The sequence below is a fragment of the Actinia tenebrosa genome, unplaced genomic scaffold, assembly GCF_029948245.1.
Source record: "Actinia tenebrosa isolate PJP-AT-01 unplaced genomic scaffold, QUT_ActTen_1.0 PGA_scaffold12__29_contigs__length_12842862, whole genome shotgun sequence".
NCBI lineage: Eukaryota > Metazoa > Cnidaria > Anthozoa > Actiniaria > Actiniidae > Actinia > Actinia tenebrosa.
This window is the reverse complement of record NW_028292572.1, coordinates 4,868,371-4,889,397: the sequence shown is the minus strand read 5'-3', so window position 1 is coordinate 4,889,397 and position 21,027 is coordinate 4,868,371. Positions and strand designations below refer to the sequence as shown.

Sequence of the window (21,027 nt, the reverse complement as noted above, 5' to 3'; positions counted from 1 at the left end):
GGCGCTGTTTTCTCTTCAAGTTGGTGCAACTTACTCTTCTTTATCTTCTTTGTACTGGAAATATTGGATTGATTCTACTATTGTAGCTGCTTCATGTAGCAAATAGTGCTATTAGGTTCATTCTTGGCCTGATGGATTAGACATTAGGTAAAATACGAGCAAGAAACGGCTCTCGAAAGTTTAAAAGTTAGTCATGAAATATGAACCTGAAGAGGGAAGAAAAATAGGCTTATTTAATACTTCTTTCATTGACTAGACGTACTCCTCTATTCTTAGGATGAATACCAATCGCCGTGGTACCGGTAGGAAGAGCCAAAATGTTCCTCGAGAGAGCAATACTCAGGATATATCTCAGTTTGTCCACAGAAGATCAAAAGAGGAGTTAGTCGAGATAGATGATGATGATGAAGTGCAAGACCTCACTGATCAGGTATTACAGTTGTACTATTAAATAAAGTATTTATCAAATACTTGAAGATTGTATTTCTGTTTGACAAATAATCAAGTGAGGTGGGATTGTGATTTTTTGCAGTATGTTTGTGAAATTCTTGTTTCACAAAAACAATGAATGAATCGAATATCAACAGACCTGAGTCTTAGGAAAATATTAAAGTATATTTCATAATTTTATGATCTGAGCTGAAGCAAATAAACTTGGAAACTGAAGCTGATTTATGATGAGAAGTACAAGAAGTACAGCATAAACGTAATCCCCTTCACCTTCTAGGATTTGCATTATTTTTATTATACCACTAAAATTTTTCATTGACGACAGCTTTTTTTGGTCAAGTATTAGCCATACCTTAATTTCCCCAGATTTTCCATTTCACGCATGTACATACATATACAGGTATGCTTTCCAATTTTATCAATACCCTGAAACATCCTGGGCCTATCAAAGTTAGGGCACAGCTAACATTAATGTAGTATGAAAGAATGTTAACAAGAGATACATGGCTTTCTGATGTGTATTTTCAGTTTGCATTTGCTGAGGAAGAATTGCAGCCAATTCTAGTTAAGAGAAGGAAGAAGCACTTGATTTTTGAAGATAGTGATGATGATCTCGATGAAATGAAAGGTTTGTTTAGTTTTACCTGTCCATCCAGTTCTTTGAAGTACAGTACATAGATGAGGAAGCATACTGTAGGTTGCGTGCTGCTAAGATGGCAGTTCTCATTGCTCAGGAATATGATTCAATTATCCCTGGAATTACAAACATACACAAGTAGAGTCTCTTTTTGGATCTTTATCTGCTTAAGTATTATTTCATTGTTTATAAAACATTGTATCCATCTTAGATATATATGAACTTACACCAGTCATTTTTACTAGGGATGGATGAAGATGAAAAGAGACAGATGAAGGTACTGTCTTTTAAGATATGCTATATTATATTATTATCTGATGTGCATAGTATGAACTGAATTACTGGAGGCTGAGAAAAACACTAATGGGAAACATATAATAGGTGGATATAATGACTGGTAGATGTACATGTATTTTAACTCAGACATACATTGAATACCTGCTTAAAAGAAGCTGCAGAAATTTGATTACTAATAATAACCTAATTTTATTTTTTCAAACTTCTAATGCTTTTGACTCAAACAAGTGGAATGATAATTGACAGAAATATTAATAGTTAGCTATTTATAACAGGAAGCAATAAGGCAGAGTAAGCTGCAGATGGAAGTTGAAGATAAACGAAGAGCTACGTCTGCTACAAAAAGTGTGGTATGAGCAATAATTGCAATTACTTCTAGATATTGGGATTTAGGATGGGCTCCCTGTGGAATGGAGACCACAGGTAACCCAACTCATGAATAATTGGTTTTTATAGTAAATTTATAATGTGTGTTCTACAGGTTTTTTAGTTGAAGTCAAATTTAAAAAACTTAAGAATGCTTTTGAATCATTTAAAGTTTGATGGATTTGTTTTTCAGAATTTAATTTCAGAATCAGAGCCAGATAAATCTGGCAGAGCTAAAGACAATAAAGCAGATTCAGAGGATGAAACTCAAGATTATTTAACAGGTAAGAGTAAAAAATAAGGTTAAGTTACTGCTTAGCAGTTTTCATATGAGTGGGAAACTTATGATACTGACTCACTGCATATTCACAGTGCTTGTTGTAACATTGAAATCTTATTATGGCTTCCCATTGTTTTCCAGTAATTCATCTAGTTACAGCTAGAGTAAAATATAATAAGCTACAGTACTACAAATTTCGCAGTGTTGTTTCCCACTCATACAAAAGCTGCTGTATTGTGGACATTTGTTACACCATTTAAAAGCATTTGACATCAACATTTAAATAACATACATGTACAGTGCAATTTCTCTCCTTCCATTTTAACAAAATATTCAAATACAGTGTAGGAAATAATGAAAAAAGAATTTACAGTAATGGAAAATCTATTTTCTGACTTAAGTCCAAAGCTCTCCTGCAAACTCTGGTGTGGAAAAGCAGCAAATGGATAGAGCGGAATCTCCTGACTTGTTTGGTACACCAAGCAATGACAAGGAAGAGGTATTTCTTTCTTTCTTTTTCTTTTTCATTGCTATTCATTTATTCTTCAATTATTTATTTACCTTTCATTCATCCATCCATCCATCCATCCATCCATCCATCCATCCATCCATCCATCCATCCATCCATCCATCCATCCATCCATCTATCCTTCCTCCATCCATCCACCCATCCGTCCATCCGTCCATCTGTCCATCTGTCCGTAATTCAATATTCACTTAATTCTTTCTATTATCAATCTATTCACTTAATTTAATTCAAGTTCTAAAACAAATTGTGTTACAATTTCGATCATTTTAGCCAGAAAATATACCTGATAAAGCTCGTAGCCCTTCCAAAAGTCCATTCAAAAGTTTTTCATCTGATGACTTGAAGTCTAGATTGGACAAAGACATGGTCATAAATCTTACTCCAATAAAGAGGTAAGAAAGTGATATAATAAAAAGTTGACATTTTCGTTTTTTTCCCTTGATTCAAGGGTTTTTTCTCAGGTTCTCAGGTTTTCTTCATTTTGCCAAAACTATCATCAATTAATGCTAAATTCCAATTCAATCTGTGCATAGGCTAACCACTTGGATACAACAAAAAAATGCAATATGTATTTGATCAATAAAAGCATTTTGTACTGTCTTTTATTGTGTTCTGTCGCTTTTGCTGGTGAATGAATTTTCCCTAGGACAGGGGTGCCCTACCTTGATCAGTAATTAGATTGTTTCAATGTTTATACCCTGACTTAGACCAGCCCAGAGGTTGGTTCAGGATTTGAACTGTGAGTTAGCCATGCCTTGGTTTTCATCAGCTCAGAGGTTGTTTTTAAGGGTATCAATAAGATTTGAAGGGGTTAATAGATAAGTATAATTTTTCAAGTTTCCTGAAGTTCCTTCATGCATTCTTGCAACAATATTCTCTTTAAAGACAATTTGACAGTAACACTAAGAGTAAACTCAAGTTAAAGAAAAAGGAACCTTCAAAAGATCAAGAAAAGGAGGCCGAGAATAAAAGTAAATTCAAATCAACTGACCAAAGTGAGAATGATTCAACAGTGGAATCAAAGAAACGAAAATACATCTTAGATGATGAAGATGATGGGACAGAGGATACTGGGAGAGAATGTGTTATAAAGGATCCAAAAAAGAAACAGAAAACAATTGAACAAGTATTAAATGTGAAGCATGGGGGGAAAAATGACAGGCAAAAGAGTAGAACCTTGGACCCTCTTCACGTTGTTGTCGGGGATGATGATGATAATGATAATGATGATGATGACGCAGAAGGCAGCATGGAGGATGATGGAAAAGTAAATAAAAGGTAAAGCAACAGCTACTAAATGAGAGAAAAATGATCTATAAGATAGAAGCAACAAATGCCTAATGATTAGAAATCCTAAAAAACTACTTCAAAATTCCATCTAATTAACAATTAGGTCACCTTGGTCAGAGATTAGATGATTTTTACAGTTCAGTGAATAGATATTACTTCATGGAAAGCATGGAAGTAGCAGACTCGTACCCAGTCCCTTGTCTTGTCTTATTGATATCGCGCTGTGGTTGATGGGAAGGATTTAGTAAGTTCGCGATGCATCAAGGGAACGTTTTCTCTCCTTCTCAAAAGTCTTTGCGCACACGAACTAAACAAGAATGAGTGACGACTGGGTAGGACTCTGTGGAAGTAGGGTTTTTATTCACTAGTTGTAAAGCGTATCATAAAAGGAATGATAGCAAGCCTATGAAACTACAGCGACCTATTATCACCTTAATTACATACATATTCTAGTTTATTTTAATAAATAAATAAAGTGAAAAATTTAAATATATATATATATATTTTTAAATCTAGAAATGACCCTTCTCCAAAAATGAAAAAGGTGGGTAATGCCTTTTTTGAGCAACTTAGAGTATTTTTTATTTACAATTATTCGCTTATTTATTCATTCATTTGTTGTTGTTTTTTTGTTTTTAATTGTTTTTTGAATGTTTTAATTGTAACTCAGTCTAGCACCACCAGACTTGAACGTGCCTACAGTACACCTAGACTGTCCATCAAGACTATCAAGGAGGCCATGAAAGCAAGGCTCTACTTTGCGCCACCAGGCATTGACCCCAAAACCTACACCTATGCCATCATGAGAATGATGGACCACACGAGAAAACGTATCTTAAGGGCGCAAAGAAAGAGCTTGACCTTTATAAAGTGGGGAAAACCTATCATAGTAGGCCCAAGAGAGACTAACTCTTTGGATGCCAGGAAGGAGAAGAAGAAAAGTGATGTGAATGTGGCATCGACATCTGCAATTTCATATCTTGGTACGTGTAAAGGCACAGTTTTGATTATCGTAGTTTTTATTTATTCGATTTTTTCCTGGATTTCTTCATGACTAGGAGATAAATGATTGAAAAAACCTCAGAACAAAACTTATTCAATTGCTTAATTTTCTGTTTCAGAAGTGCCATCTAGTGAAAGAAGAAGAACCCTTCGTAGTGCCCAGACATCTACTGTAGCCCCACCTATCAAGAGTGAACCAGTTACGATATCAACTAGAGAAGACTCCAGTAAGGTAAGAAAAGATTACCTTGATAGTGATGAGAGCGATGATGATTTGACAAAACCTGTCTTTGGAGAACCAACTTCAAAACCCAAGCCATGGAAGGAGTATCTCTTCACCAAGGAATCCGAAATTTTTGGAGAAAATGTTGTAACATCTACAGAGTATGAGGACAAATCTGTCGATGCAAATACTGTTAAGAGTGTTCCGTTAGCTACGAATGCTGCTTCGAGTTCGTTTACTGGTTTTCAAGATATGTCAAAAAATGTTGCAGCAACGAAGCAAAACGAGTTAGATAAAAATGATGTTGAATGCATAGATGGAAAGAAACTAAAAATAAACGAAAGACTGGAAAATTCACCAAATACACAGAGAGGTGTTGATTTAGAGTCTAAAACCAAAACTAACGACGAATATGCTGAAATATCTTGGATTGGGCAAGATGATGTCACTAAGGTCAAACAAATGGAGAAGCAGAAGACAATGTTTTCGGAGTTATTTGATAAAGAAGAAGAAGAGATAGACAGTAGTATCGAAATAGGAATGAACAAATCTAAGAAGCATGCGAAGAAAGCTTTATTTGACGATGTAGAAGACGAAGAAAAGGAGGAAAGGCGTGGTCCATTGTCTATGTTTTGTACCGAAGTAGAAGATGACGATGTGGTTGAAAGGGATCATGACTTGCACATTGCAACAGGTTTGACTATTGATAACCTTTTTCTTCATCCCTCCCTCTCTTACTTGCTTGCTTGCTTCCTTCCTCCCTCCCTGCCACACTCCTTTTCTTCCTTCCTCCCTTCCTTCCTTCGTTCCTTCCTCCCTGCCACCCTCCCTCCCTTCCTTCGTTCATTCCTCCCTGCCACCCTCCCTTCCTTCCTTCCTTCCTTCCTTCCTTCCTTCCTCCCTGCCACCCTCCCTCCCTTCCTTCCTTCCTTCCTCCCTGCCACCCTCCCTTCCTTCATTCCTTCCTCCCTGCCACCCTTCCTTCATTCCTTCCTCCCTGCCAACCTCCCTCCCTTCCTTCATTCCTTCCTCCCTGCCTCCCTTCCTTCCTTCCTCCCTCCCTCCCTCCCTCCCTCCCTCCCTCTTTTCTTCTCTCATTGCGATATATATGCTTTTTTCGTCCGGTATGAAAAGAAACCTAGCCAATTATAGATTTCGTGAAAAATGTATTAATTCCATCCCTTCACGACAACAACTGTATGGTGCAACACTAAAACCGTTCCCCAGAAAATACGTATGTAAAGTGAGATGCAATGTCAAATGACATTGTTATTAAATCGTCGTTTTCATTCCTTTAAGCTCGAGATTCCAAACCTGGTGCATCATTGACGAATGTCGCTACATTGTCTGGATATTTGAAAGTGGAGAGAACTCCTACCGAAATCCCTAGAGTACAAAGGTTGATGTCTTCTGCTGCAAGGAGTGCTGCTGAGGCTGCTGAAAAAAGGCTGAAGGCATCTTCTCTGCAAAGGTAACATCCCTTGGGTTATAGGTTTGTTGTTTTTGTTCTGATTCTTGTTGTTTAGTAGATCATTGATAACTCCGATGTAAATCCTTTTTCTATCCTCTGATAGACTCTCCTAGTATATCATATACTCCGACGAAGGAATAACGTCCGAAACGTCAGTTTCTGACAAAGCTTCTTACGGTGATTCAATTTATCCACAAGTTCCTGCTGTTTTATTCAGAAACACAGACGCAGTCCACGCTAGTACTCTACTAGTTATCACCACTAGTATAGAATGCGCGTAGACAGCAGTCCTCACATGAATAACTCAATTTGTTCATCTGTTCCAGTTCACCAGACATCTCCAGCAGTATAGAACCATCACAGGAAATCATCCCAAGTTCTTTAGACAGTCGAGTCGAATGTCCTATTTGTTTTTGTACGTTCTACAAGGAGGACATCGAGGCCCATGCAGCTACATGTGATGAAATAACACCTAGATCCAACCCAACCTCTTTCTCTCCCAGAAAACCAACTACGAGTAGCGAGTCTCAGAAAAGGTAGTTTAGGAAAACCTGATTCTTGAAATATTTTTAAACTCTAGAATATTTATGTTCCAAAATAGGAGAAATATTTTCATATTTTCACATTCATTTTAGTTCAAGAACCCCAATTAATATCATAATAGTGAAATCAAAAAGTTTCTCATTAGGAAGGTTATGAATCTACCATAAAAACTTTGTTCATTCTCTGGTTTAATTTGTTGTTTTTATGGGTTTACGTTGAAATTTTATGGTTTTTGAATGGCAAGCGTGAAATATCTTATCAGATTTGAATCGTTATCTATTTGCATGGCTTGGATTTTCTACTGAGATTTTTTATTTATTTTGTTCTTACTTTTGGTAGTTTTGGCTCACCAGCTGACAACGAAGAACCGAAAAATAAAGACTTCGGGCTAAAGAATCTACGAGTAATGGTGACGAGATCTCCAGAAGCTCACCGCAGACTACTTGAACAAAAAACCGAGCCAAGCCCTAAAGCAAGGCGAAACTTAAGCTTGAATAAAACTACAAGAAGCGCTAGTAGTACAAGTAACCAGGGAAGTGAAAATAAAAGTTCAAGAAAGTTCATTGACATTACAATTGATGATGAAAATAATCCAGAGATAAAAAAAGAAGACTTGATGGATGAGAAGGAAATGTCGGAAGAAAACTCGCCATCCGCCAACTGGTTCTCCACCACTGCAAGGTTTTGAACATTTCTTTATTGCATTACTTTATACTATTGTACTGTGATTCTTTTGGAGCGAAATGAGAGGACGTTTTTGTAGTCAAAAAGATTGAAAATGAGCATGCTCATATATTTACTCGCCAAAACTTGTAGCCAACGTTCTGCTCCGTCAATAAAATGAAAGATTTGTGTATGCTTTTTCGGGTTAATTTTCTTTCCTTTTTCTTTTGCTATGGCTAATCTTTTAGATTTCCTTCATTTTTAATTCCTACTTAATATTGAAGCATTTTACAAGGTTATACTGCTCTTCAATGAAGGACATTAAAAGATATCCAAATAATAGTCGTGGTTTACACTCTTATGGAATTCCAGATTTACTTTCGATTGCAATTAGAAAGAGTATTAAATGAATTGCAGCAAACTCTAAACACCTAAAAGAAGTCTAGAATGTTTGTTCAACCACGGCGCGATCAGTGTTCAGGTTCTTTTTAGCTTGACTGCAAATTCATTAAAAGTAGCACATGTACAAAGCTCCTACATTAGTTGAAAGAAGAGCATAACTCTATTATGTGGGAATCATTTTTCCATTTGCAACATGTTGGAGATTGATTACGTCATTATGTTACGTCATCAGCCAAATGGAACGAAGAAAGAATAAGTTCAAGGTGACGTATGGAGGGAAGAAGAAAAAGCAAGTAGGTGTGTGTCTATGCGGCTTCTGTATTTCATTTTAGATAGAGCGCAGGCATTTAACCCGTGAAATGAAAAATACTAGTCAACGTGTAATAGTCAAAAAGACACAAAAGAAAACAATGGAATTAGGGTCTACTAAAGTGTATTAGGTCTAGGGCAAACGTCGAACTTTCCATGCACCGAACTCATTAAAAACAATGGATATCAGGTGATAATGAGGCGGCATTCTTTGATGTAATTAAGTTCGGTGCATGGAAAGTTCGACGTTTGCCCTAGGCCTTAGTCTAATATCTATTTCACGGGTTTAATGACTTCACTCTATCAATTTCTTAGAGTGATTATATTTTACCCGTGATGAAATAGTATTCATAATAGTTAGTAGTAGACTCTAAATCCATTGTTTCCTTTTGTTTTTTATCAACTCATACCGTAACTAAATAGTCATTTTTCTTTCGCGGGTTGAATAAAAACATTCTAGTCGATAAATAATTTAGACAATGGGGTTACTTTTGAAGTGCGCTTTCCATCAAAAACATTAAATCAAAAATTTAAATCAAGGGGAAAGGATGCAATACTAAATAACATTGCCTTGCTTTTCAATACTATCATTGCCCGTTCCATTGAATTTTTGGGAAAACTCCATAAAGATTTTTAGTTTCGGGGCTGAAAGAAGGTTTATCCCTTTTCATATTTGGAATCAGTTCTAAAGCATCTTTAGTATGGCAAACGCTTGTTTTCGTGCAAACCCATGTCTCGAAATTGTCAGAGACTCGGCAGAAAAGTAAAACTGCTCTAATGAATTCGATATTGTGCTCAGTCGAATAATAGATAAATGCTTATTGTTGGTAGGAAGACCTTCAATTTAGCATTCCACTTCCCATTGGCAAGAGAATATTAAGTAAGTTACTTAATATTCTCTTGCCATTGGTCAGTGCTTCAAACTTTAGGTTTTGAAAATGAAGTTACTACAACTTTGTTTATTCTAACAGATCCACGTACCAATCCATTCGCGACTCTTGACCATTTACACCTAGGAGAGTACCCTTCGTCAGGTGATTATGATGTTGGTGATATAAAGGATACTGACGATGAAGTGGAAAAATGTGAAATGCTTGAAAGGCAAAAAAGGAAAGGTGTTACAAATGATGTAACAGTGATGGGTGCGTCTACTGGTCCAGCAATAAAAAAGGACATGATACCTTGTGATAAGTATGGTGATATAGAATCTGACTCGGATAAATCCGATATTGAAATGCTTGCCACTTATGGAGTCAAAGTGGAATCCAAGAAACGAAAATTTGAAGATAAAAAAGGCATCAATGACATTCTACGACCTCGGAGACAAGAAAACCCAAAGAAAAAGATGAAAAAAACGGAAGGTGATTTTGATAATGATGATTACGAAAATGAGATGGCGTTACTGGAACTCTCTGGCGTGACTATAAAACAACGTAAAGTTGAAAACAAACCAAATGAAAGATCGACAAGGCGGCGACACAGAAGAATTAGTAGCTCTGAGGAAAGCGAAGACAACAATGATGATTTTGAAAGTTGCTTTATTTGCTTTAAGAAAATTCCTAAGGAAGACTACAAGAATCACACAGACACGTGTTTGGAAAAGAAAGGAGAATTTCTTGTTACTCCTGGAAAAGGTAATTAACTATAGACCATTTTCTCAAGGTTGCTTGCGCATCCAAATTCAAGGAACTTGGCGGGCCACGATATCAGAACACGAGTATTATCATGCAGTGCTATGAAATTTTCGATAAGAATTCATAAAATCGATTATTCTCCTCCCTAAATATAAAACTGTCTTCTCAATTTTACTGAATTTGCGTTTTTCAATTTTGTGGCCCGTCAAGTTGGATGCGCACTCAACCTTGCGAAAACAGTGTATTGCTGTATTTCAATCGGCTGGTAAAAGTCTTTGAATCTCATTTGCTCCAAATGGCGGTCAAACACATGACTGGGGACAAACGTGCTGTCAGCCTAAAAAATACTACTACTACTACTATAGAAGAGCTTTTAAATAGAACTGGTTTTCGTTTTGGACCTGGAATACTTAAAATCTCTATTGAGAACTTGCGATTTACCTGATGAGCATTCAGATTTACCCGAGTTTTTACTGGTGCATTAATTATTTAAGTGCTAATTGAATTATTTTTCTTAATTTTCTTCCAAAAGGTTCGTGCGATACAGCCAATTCCGACATTAGAAGCAGGTAAATAATCTTCTGTTGATCTTTTGTAAGCTTTTCGTAAAAATCTGCATTTTTTTGTTTAGGCAAAATGTTTCGCAAAATTCAAGATTCCGATATACAATGAACTGGCGGGTTGTACTAGTCCGTTCCCTTCTACGCAAAAAAAATTATTGGGGTGCATGTGACATCATAGCCGCCATTTTGGTTGACTTTGACAAAAGATTTGGTTTCGATGTGTCTTGTGTCAACCAACATGGCGGCTTCGTCTTTTTAGTCCTTTTATTCTGATGGCAAGGTATTCACGCCACCAATGAGAAAGTCTAACAGCTCTAGCAGAAGGGTCACCACAGCTTTATGTTAAGGGACGCTATGATAATGACTGATAATGACTGATATTTTCCTAGGTCGAGGTCATCAGTAAAGCAAGGTACAGCTGGTTCATCAGAACAGACTATAGAAATGGATTCAGACGAAATTGGTGATTCTCCCGTCAAGACATTTAAGTTGATTGGTGAAGACAGTGGTAGCTGTGTAGACTTTAGCAACCAGTTCGCATTCTTCAATAAGGGTAGCGAATCAAGGCGGAAATCCAGGGGTAATGGTAGGAATAAAGGTGGTAAATATAAATGGAAAGGCAGGTATAAGAGAGGAAGAGGTAAAAGAAAGCATTAGCGTGGATAACTTGGGAGCTAGTTGACAGGTTCAAGGAATTTACTTTGTTAAAGAAGGGGATTCAATTATGGAGATATGTCTAGAGGTAGAGGAACAGAGGCTGGTGTAATATAGCGGGAAAGATAAATACATAATAGAGGAGGACATAAAAGACAGCATTATTTATGTGTGAATAACTAATAATAAAGTTTTCAGCAGTAAACTTTTAAATCTTGTTGATGGTGTCGTCGTTTTCTTCTTTAATGCAGAAGCACAGCTCGATAGTGCACAGCGGGTCACACTCGTACCCCTCGGGACAGCAATGCCTCCCATCTTTACACGAGACCGCGTTGCTCAAAGGGCAGCAGCCCCATCCAGTCATGGAATACTTACACGGACTGCATGTCATCGTCTGTGGGCATTTTGTTACGGTCTTTCCTGTTGTGTCTTTGCACGACAGAAAAGATGTGTCCTTGTTTGGGTGCTTCTTATTAATCAACTGGAAAAAAAGAGCCATGATGTAGTCAGAATTCACACCACCACCCGCACCACTCCATTCCCATCACCTCATTACAATACCACCCCACCCCATCACGTCACCACCCCATCACCACCACCCGTACCACAAGATCACACCATCACCACAATAATGCAATAACACTCATTTGACTCACACTACCCCCCCCCCCCCCCCCCTTCATCCTCACCACTTATTTATTATTATTATTATTATTATTTTACATTTACAGAAGCCGTAAATTTTTTGAAGTCGTCATTTAGAATGTAGTACAATTATAAGACAGCACTTTGTCGATTCCTACCTGATTTATATGGTTTGATACTTGAGCTTTGATTCCATGTTTTCGTTCTGTAAGAAATTCTGTTCCATTTCGATTAATATCTATTTGCAGGTCCCGAAAAAGGCCTTCTACCAAGACAGATAGGTACTTATAGCCCTGCCTCGTGTAATGAGGGCTGGGCTGCTTGTCAGCAATCACACAGCTATTATAAGGTGGTTCTCCACACACCAAAACTACCCAGTTATAGAGATCAGCTGTTGGTACTGGTTGTCCACTAGCCATCACTTGTCTAGCCACCGTGTTGTATCTCTTGACTCGATCATTAATAGTGATATTATAAGGAATAGGGGTGGTCAAAACATATCCCATCTTACTACCTGTCGCTTGTAAAGATTCCTTGATAGAAATCAGATTCTTTCGATACATCTTTTCATCAGTGAATTCTTCTGGAAAGCCATCATAGTTGACGTCATGTATGCCAAAATTAAAGACGATTACGTCATACTGGATTTTTTGTAGTACATTACTGGCAAGGAAAAGGGAAAGACATTCGACGGCGTATTTCGTGTCCAGTGCGCCACCGTCAGCTGTGTCCCAGGGGGCATGGTATACTTGACAGAGGTTTTGTAAAGATGTCTCTAACCACGGTGTGTACCTGATAAGACATACATGCAAGGAAGAGTGTTAGGCATTCATAGGGTTGAGGAAAAACTGGATAGAGTTGGCATTGCAAGATGGCTTCTATTTCGTCTCCTACAACAGCTCCAGTGAATATTAAGACCAAAATGCTTTGTAACTAAGGCTTTGTTGAATTTAAATTGTGGTAATTGAATAAATAAATGGGGCTTTTAGATGTGCATAGTATCCAACCAATGCTGTAATAATTCTTGAAAAAGATACAAATTTGTCGTCGACGTTGTCAAAAAAATTCAAGGAAAACCAGTCAAAAGTATTTAAGTAGCGACCAAAAGCTTGTTTAGCACTAGATTTCGAGTTTCTGATATTAACAGTTTTTGTAACTAGAGCAGTCTTTAGTACGAAAATATTAATTAGAAAGGCAGTAATCGTACAGTGATTAGAAAGGCTAAAAGGCCAAGAGTTCTTTTGCCTCGAGTACCGGGAAAATTGATTGTGAGTTTAGATCGAAATTGGGCGCCGGTTAACTGAGAGGTGTTTAGTTGATTGAAGTCGCCTGTTTAGTGATTGATTGATTGATTGATTGCGTAACTTTTTGTGAGTATAATACAGCGCTATAGGAAAAGCACATTCAATCTTCGACAAGGTATCCAAAAGATCATTCTATCCGGTCATCATTAGCTGGAGAATGGTAGACCACTCCGACAATACCCATACGCCTCCATGTTAAGAGTGAGTTCTATCTTTCCCTAACTATCTCCTTTAAAGGTATCAGGGTACCCCAAAATTGTTCAAAAGTATCGATTTTTACATTTTGGGATTAAATATATAATATTCTTCGATCCCCCCCTCCACCCTTCCAAATTTCGATAGTGATCTTCAATAGCGAGTAATAAAAAAAATACGGTTTATGCGGCAACAAAGGCGCTTCCGCTCAGTCAGAAGCATTTTTGCGTTTTTCTCGGAAGTAATTTTGCGTTCAGTTACCCGTACATTTTGAGTCCGATGTCAAAGGGAATTTGACCGATTTAACTGAAATTTTGAGGAAGTCATCTTGGATAGTTGTTCTTCAAAAGCGTGTCTACGATTTTTGATTTTTTGCTTATTTCCAAAGTTATCGTGGATTTTGGCTTGCATACCGGTGATATAGCAGCGTCATAACTTTAAGAGCATATAAAAAAGCAACAGGGCAACTAATCTAAAATCGGAGACACGCTTTTGACAAGTAATGTCTTGTGATCTCGGAAAGGTAATAAGCATTGATTTCCGATCATTACCGGCTGTCATCGAACTCCGCGAAGATGCCACGGTAAAAATTTGAATAATTCGCTCTAACTTAAAAGGATAAATGTATTTTACAAAAAGGAAAAAGGAATAGTTTCTACATTTATTCAGCTTTCAGAAAATGTATACTTTGTTGAGGTTTCGATTAAAAGGTTTGGTCGCTAGGGGTACACTGATACTTTAAGCCAGGTTTCCGTAAAAAAAGCAATGTCAAACTGAATTCGTCTTCAAGTAATACACGCACTTCATCAAGCTTTATTTCGAAGTAGACTCATGACAATAGAAAGAACCAGAGACAGGACGAAGTGATATTTATGAACTTCTGCTTTACTATCAGATCTTAAAGGATAAGATAATAAATTAAGCAGATTCACACCGTCTCTTAGTCCATCCATAGTTAGTAACTATGGTCCATCGTCAACGGTATAACCCCCTTCGAGACGATACAATATCTAACTTTGAAGGAGTAGATTTTCCGCTTTTCTTCTCTCTATACCTGAAAATACCATTCGCTTTAAGGCAGGACGCTTTTGTATCCGTGTATACAATGCGTGTTGTGTGCTATTGCTATGGCGATATCTAAGTGTATTATAACTATGTAACTAAATTTAATTTGGGAAGTAAATATTGCATTTGTATCCTATTTTAGGCCGCGGTCACACTGGAGCTTAAATGCTGGCTAAATAAATAACACTTGTTTGTTTAACCTGTTCTATACAGAAATGCATGTGTGACCGACCTTTACCTCGATTATGAGATTTCATGTAATCCGAGGCGAAAACAAATAAAACTACAAAAGTTCCGAAGCTTAAGTTAAGACTAGTTCTTAGGAGGTTAGAAACGAGCTAAGTAAACGCTTTAATGAAGGAATAACATCTTGGCCAATGAGCGAAGAGTAGTTTGTTCATCTGATCATTACTCACTTCGGCACTTTCCCGCGTTTTTTACCTGAAGCTTAAAAGTTATCATGGCTACACGCTTGCTAACCGGTACAGCTTGTCTGAATCGTGTATTCTCTCGCTCTAGCTCGGGACCGACTAGAGCAACAAGCTCTTCGAAAGTATTTTTTGTCATACGGAAATGTTCTTTCCAGTACATGGTTTGGGAGGCGTTGTTAAGCTGTACTTCGAACCAGCCAATCTGTGGCCGAGGTAAAGTCCAAAATCGCCTCTCATGGCGTCTAGTTAAATTTTGATAACACAGTTGCAGAAATACGAATGCTGCTGTGTTCTGCAATAAACGCTGCCTACGATAAGCAAAATGTTGCTGTAGTACTTGAAATATTCGCCTTCTTGTTTGACGTCTACGCAAACTTTGGTTTTCACGTGAAGTTACAATCGTACGCCAGATAAACAACAAAAGATAAATGTTCATGTCGGGAGCATGAACTGAAATAACCTTAGGGCCGCGGTCACACTGGGGCCACTGAATAGGCTTGAGATGGGTTTCTTTTGATTATGATCTTAACAATCTTAAGACGGTATTAAGAACAAAGTGGTCACATTAGATAAATGGCTTGTCTTATTATAGGTTAAATAAACATAAACCTTTGCGAATCACCTAATTAGTAAAAATACACAAGTGATTATTGAAAATTTCGCGCGCTGATTGGTCTAGAAACTCACACTATCACGCGATGCGATAATCAAGCGGCCAGCCACTTTGTTGCTGTTATCGGAAAGAAATGTCTTTTATCTTTGTTTTTTCTTTTTTTGTAACAATTATTTACCTCAGCCTCAGTGAACTCTCGCCGCTCAAAGACTCGCGTCTCCGTAAATACTCCCCGATGTTCACTTCGCCTTCGGGGGTATAATTGTTAAGCATTGTATTGCACTGTATAGTATTAAGGAGGATTTAAAAGCCATTCTATATGCGAAATTAGCTTTTCAGGAAGCCCGAGTGATAGGCAACTCGAAAAAAATATATCATATATACTTTTGATACAAGAGGGTCAAAGTTAATGCAAACCGCAGTCAGTATCATATATATAGATATATCTATCTATATCTATATGTATGTATGTATACATTAATATAAATAGATACAAATTTGATAGATATCGATATAGCCCATATATATATAGATAGATAGAAAGATATTAATATAGATATAGATATATAATAACGCTGCCATAAATATATATAGATATCGGCAGCATTGTTTGGGGAGAGACGTTCACTGTCACGAGTATGTCATGTAGCACTCAACACTCCAAAATAGAATTCAATTATAAACTACGTACGATAGAAGAGTTAACTTAATGCTTAGTAAGATTGATCTATTTTGTCATACCTACCCAATACTCACTGAATCTCCTATTACGAGGCATTTTTTGGTTTGTGGTGCATTTGTTAAAGATGGACCTGGTTTACACACACGAGAAGCAGAAACATTCAAGCTTTTATCTGCAAAATTATCTACTGGGTGAGCCAACCCGTCTTGCCGCCGTCCAGAAGAACACAAAAACCAAAAGAAAAAAAACACAGAAACCAACTTTGAAAGCTTTAAAAAATCCATATTTGATTAAGGTTGGTACTGGCAGTCCAATGAATTTCCCCCGTATATGGCGCACAAACAGTAAGGCAATATGTTCTGTTGATCCCAATGGCTTGATCCGATATACGATATCTCGCCTTTTTCCGGTATTAGTCTTAGAAGTCAGTCTCAGACTAAGCTAGCTTTATATGAACTGCATGTTATTGTTTATCGCCTGTGGTGTGTTTGGAGGGGGTGGGGGGTGGGGGGAAGCAGTGGAAGGCTTTAGAAGGATCACATGGTTTTTAGAGGCAACTGAATCAGCTACACATTTAAAAGAAACTACACAATTTGGTAGGGTAACTAGAATTACTCAGAGTAATTTTCATCTAGGTCCTTTCTAGATCAAATTTATAGAATTCAGAATTTGATTTTTGCGGGAGAAAAACCCTCGAAGGAAAGGAGAGAAATAAGACAAGCATCAAAGGGAGGGGGATCACACAGAAATGAGGAAGTAGCAACCACTAGTACAGGTGGGTCATAAAAAATCATAAAAATAGAGAATCATTATAGTGTCATAAGAAAAATACTCTGATCGACCCCCACCCCCAGGCAATAAATGTTGGCCGTTCCAGCCTTATGAATAATCACTATATCTTGTACTAATCTATATCATTGCAAAGGCAACATCTTTTCTTTAAGACGTATTCCTGTCTTGTAAAAGAACGACTACATAAAATTCTGAACTGGATCGTGAGGTTGGGATTTGGAAGGGAAAAGTTTTTACAACCCGACGATCAGGACTAAGGTCAAAAGACTCGGTACTCGCTCGTTACGACCCATGAAGCATTTCGATTTGGCTCAATAGAGGCTTTCCACCATCACGTGACGGCAGCCATGACAGGAGGCAGGAACAATTGAATCTCGTTGAATCTGATTAAATGAGAAAGAATTCCGTATTCCCATACAGGGGAAAAGGCTATTGTTGTGGCTCCTCTCATGGTTGCCATCACATGATGGTGCAAAGCCTCTAAATTAAACAAATACAGCACCTTGTTAATCTTCACTACAAATGAAAACTATTTGTTTATGCAAAGTAACCCTTTCATTTGGCTCAAATAAGCCAAATTGAAATCTAGTCTGATTTACATGAGAAGGTAGGGATTTCGGTTTCCCTGAGAAAGAATCTATTATTGTGCCTACGATCATGGTTGTATCACGTGATGATGCCAAGCCTTTTTATACGGCGTTTTTAGCTTCCTTTTTATGCTGTTTAATTGTTTCTTTTTTTCGGGGGATTTAGAAAAGCGATTGTAGATGGGAGCACTGCCTAGTACTTGGTTACTTTAATCCTGGGGGCCAAAACCATGTTGATTAGATGTGTTACTGGGCGGTCATCAGTAGTATCATCACAATCCTCCTCGTTTTCTAGTTCTTGAAGTAAATTTTGCAGGAGTTCTTTAGCCTTCTGGGTATTTAAGTAGTTTGCTTGCCTGGCTGTAATAGATTGCTTTACTTGCTTGAAATCCTCGAAAACTGGACTCTTCATGTTCTTGATGTTTTGAAGGACTTTAGTAACCTAAAAAACAAAAGAGATCAATATGAATTTTCGGAATTATATGCGGAGGAGCTTCGGTTGATTTTGTACGTAGTATCTAACATATGCAAAAAAGAAAATCCCTGAGTCAAGAGAATTACCTTCCCTCTGATATTTCGATAAAAATCAGCGTAAACAACCCATTGCAGCAGTTTGGCACACTCATCTAGACATTTTTCGGTAGTTTGTGTCTTGTCTAAGACACAACTGGAATGGCTGTTTGGATCAGAAAGACCGGGACAATTCAGGTACGTCTGGTGAGCCATTGCATTCCTTATCTTTTCTCGAAGGAACTTGGATGTTTCCTCAATTTCATCCTCGTCTTTATTCAATAATTCCGAATAGGTTTCGGCGTTTTCTTGGATGTGTTTCAAGAGGCAATAAACATCATTGCCTCCTTCGCTTTGCGATGGGTTCACAGGCTTCCCGGATTGATTTACGAAGAACCTTTTTTTGCTTATTCCTGGAGCGTGATCATATGCATAAGTGACCGCCAAATACAACCCATGTGCAAGTTGATCCAGAGCACGTCTATCAAAGTCCAGGACTGTCACCAAGAGAGGGTCGTGGAGAAGAACGTCAGTCTTGTCTACCCGACGGACGACTTGTGGAGGACCTCGAATTCGATCAACTTCAAAATCCATCGAGAACTGGCTTCAAATTGATTATCTACAAGTTTCAATAAGATTCTAAGTCAAGCACTGAATATTCCTTTAGAATAAATAGAACTATATATATGAGCTGATATGATATGCAGGCGACACAGCTACAATAAAGAATGAGTCCGGCTATTTTGAGCCGTACGTCTTGGTGGTAAATACGTTTGTATTTCTAGAACATTCAGTTGAACTTTCTCAAAATGAAATGTTTACTAGTGTTTGATCAAGCATTACAAGCAATCTTATCGAGCCTTGAAGCAACCTCCGAGCTAGCTGGTCTAGCTGGTCTGTGGCAATTTTCGGAAATATGAAATCTTTTGTCTCATCCTTCAAGAGAGATATTCGTCTAGGAAAATCTTGGTATCCTGACAAAAACTTTACAAGTACATTCTTTACCATTATTTATTATGGACAAAATCGCAAAAACATCGCAGCAAAAATCGCTAGTGTAAACGGGGCTTACAGTCAAACAAGCTCACGCGTTGACCCCTAGAGTCGATTAATGATTTGAATTTTCGAATTTTGATTTCATTATTCAGTTGAAGTTTACAACGTCAAAAACGAAGATATGAAAATTCCAATCAACTTTAAATTCCATATACGACATTTTGATTGGTTAATCAGTGCTAACAGAGCCGGAAGACCAAGAAAACATGGTGGCCAGAAATAGTCTTGGCCGTGTTTATGTGCCGGGAAGGCCTTCACCTGATATTATTCGACAGGAAATTGTTAATCTCAGCAATAGCGGATTGTTCAATAAAGCAATTTCGCGACAACTGAAAATTTCTAGTGGGGGAGTCCAGGAAATACTTCAACATTATCGACGACATGGAACTGTGTCTCCATTTCGCTCAAGGCGGGAGCGTTCCCTACAAAATTATTGATGATATCCTCCAAGTAATTGAGGCATGGAAATTCCAAAACCTAGTGTGTATGCTTATGAAATAAGAGAACGACTTCTGCTGGAAGGTATCTGTAATTTAGATAATTTACCTTCTTCATCACGAGTCGAATAATGAACTGAATTTTCATTTGAATATTGCATTATTCCGGTTCGTACGTGTAAAAGGAATAATTGACTAATGATTTCATTAATCGAGTCTAGGGGTCAACGCTAGAGCTTGTTTGACTGTAAGTTGAACTTACTGAAAACAAGTATGCAGCAAAATATATGTACACAAGAAACTCCGGCTTCCTTCTACTGACATTACCTTCCGACTCAATTAATATTCAGTTAAAAGTTAAAATATAGTCAGTGTTATTAATTTGAACTGCTTTGAGTTAAAGATTTCTCAGTACGTACCTTTACTGCAGTAAGACGCTTGATAGTTGCTTTTGTGAATAACGCTGAGGAGACTTTTAAAAAGCTGCTTACTCGACTTAAGTCGAATGTTATGGAATAAAAAAAATCCCCTAGCAGAGTCATTAAACGCGTGGTGAAATATTATTGGTGCACAGGTGATGACTCAAAGGGTATTTCCCTAAACGAAACCAGTTTTCCTTTCTTGGAATCTTTGAAGTATTGATTACAGTATCCTAGCGTTTCCTGGAATCGAGTTCATTCTCTATCGGCATGATTTAATGTCATTGTTTTCATATTGTGATTAACATTATGGCCAACGCTCGTAAAATTATTACAGTTAACTGACATTTAGTCTCCCTCTCATCCGTTTTTAGTGTCGGTCGTCACGCAACGCTCCCTCCCTTGTGGGGAGGGAACGTTGCGTGACGACCGACACTAAAAACGGATGCGAGGGAGACTAACTGACATTCGGCTAAAAAATTTGTTATTGTGTTTCTATCCCTATTAAGATATGCATAGACTACTTAGGTTCACAATGCATTTAAGTTCATTTAAATTAAGTCACATAGAGAATAATATTGTTTAAGACTTTTAACGTTTTTTTCTTTAGTTAGGCGCCCCATCTCTGTTTAGTTGTAGAAGGCAATATGACGTTTACGCTGCCATAATAATAATAATAATAATGATAATAATGATAATAATAATAATAATAATAATAATAATAATAATAATAAATATATTTAATGAATTGTAATTGATTAATTATTATAATAAATGCTACTTATGCATTTATTTAACGATTGACGGTCATTTGTAGAAGAACTGCGCTTTTCGACTGCAAACTCAAGCATAGGCCTTTTCTGAACTCGATAAACATGATACATTCTGGTCTAGCTTCGATACAAACATTACCATACAAGGCATGATGAACACAGACCCGTACTCATGCAGTCCCTTCTCTTGTCTTATTGATCTCAC

At 37.4% G+C, this 21,027-nt stretch overlaps 3 protein-coding genes across 4 annotated transcripts; 1 reads left to right on the top strand and 2 right to left on the bottom strand.

Moving 5' to 3' along the window:
- The first annotated feature begins 6 nt into the window (after positions 1 to 6).
- LOC116307375 (uncharacterized) lies at positions 7 to 11,535 on the top strand. 2 transcript variants are annotated; one of them, XM_031717605.2, is made up of 19 exons: positions 7 to 147; positions 277 to 430; positions 979 to 1,078; positions 1,333 to 1,364; positions 1,660 to 1,734; positions 1,944 to 2,034; positions 2,432 to 2,529; positions 2,830 to 2,951; positions 3,445 to 3,837; positions 4,366 to 4,393; positions 4,520 to 4,832; positions 4,971 to 5,768; positions 6,374 to 6,545; positions 6,872 to 7,081; positions 7,428 to 7,769; positions 8,386 to 8,450; positions 9,434 to 10,096; positions 10,629 to 10,665; positions 11,049 to 11,535. In XM_031717605.2, the coding sequence occupies exons 2-19, from the start codon at positions 278 to 280 to the stop codon at positions 11,314 to 11,316; spliced, it is 3,960 nt and encodes a 1,319-aa protein (XP_031573465.2). In that variant the 5' UTR covers positions 7 to 147; position 277; the 3' UTR covers positions 11,317 to 11,535. The 2 variants fall into 2 exon arrangements, with proteins under 2 accessions (XP_031573465.2, XP_031573466.2); XM_031717606.2 differs by lacking the exons at positions 10,629 to 10,665; positions 11,049 to 11,535 and having other exon boundaries at positions 8,386 to 8,446; positions 9,434 to 9,613.
- On the bottom strand, positions 9,984 to 17,017 carry LOC116307378 (uncharacterized). The gene is made up of 3 exons (XM_031717609.2): positions 16,312 to 17,017; positions 12,117 to 12,750; positions 9,984 to 11,794 (listed from the first exon to the last, which is right to left on the bottom strand). The coding sequence occupies exons 1-3, from the start codon at positions 16,530 to 16,532 to the stop codon at positions 11,522 to 11,524; spliced, it is 1,128 nt and encodes a 375-aa protein (XP_031573469.1). The 5' UTR covers positions 16,533 to 17,017; the 3' UTR covers positions 9,984 to 11,521.
- Positions 17,018 to 17,552: 535 nt separating this feature from the next.
- Positions 17,553 to 20,320, bottom strand: LOC148912061 (uncharacterized). Its single transcript, XM_089028509.1, has 3 exons — positions 20,050 to 20,320; positions 18,189 to 18,756; positions 17,553 to 18,069 (listed from the first exon to the last, which is right to left on the bottom strand). The coding sequence occupies exons 2-3, from the start codon at positions 18,729 to 18,731 to the stop codon at positions 17,821 to 17,823; spliced, it is 792 nt and encodes a 263-aa protein (XP_088884635.1). The 5' UTR covers positions 18,732 to 18,756; positions 20,050 to 20,320; the 3' UTR covers positions 17,553 to 17,820.
- Positions 20,321 to 21,027: the final 707 nt, after the last annotated feature.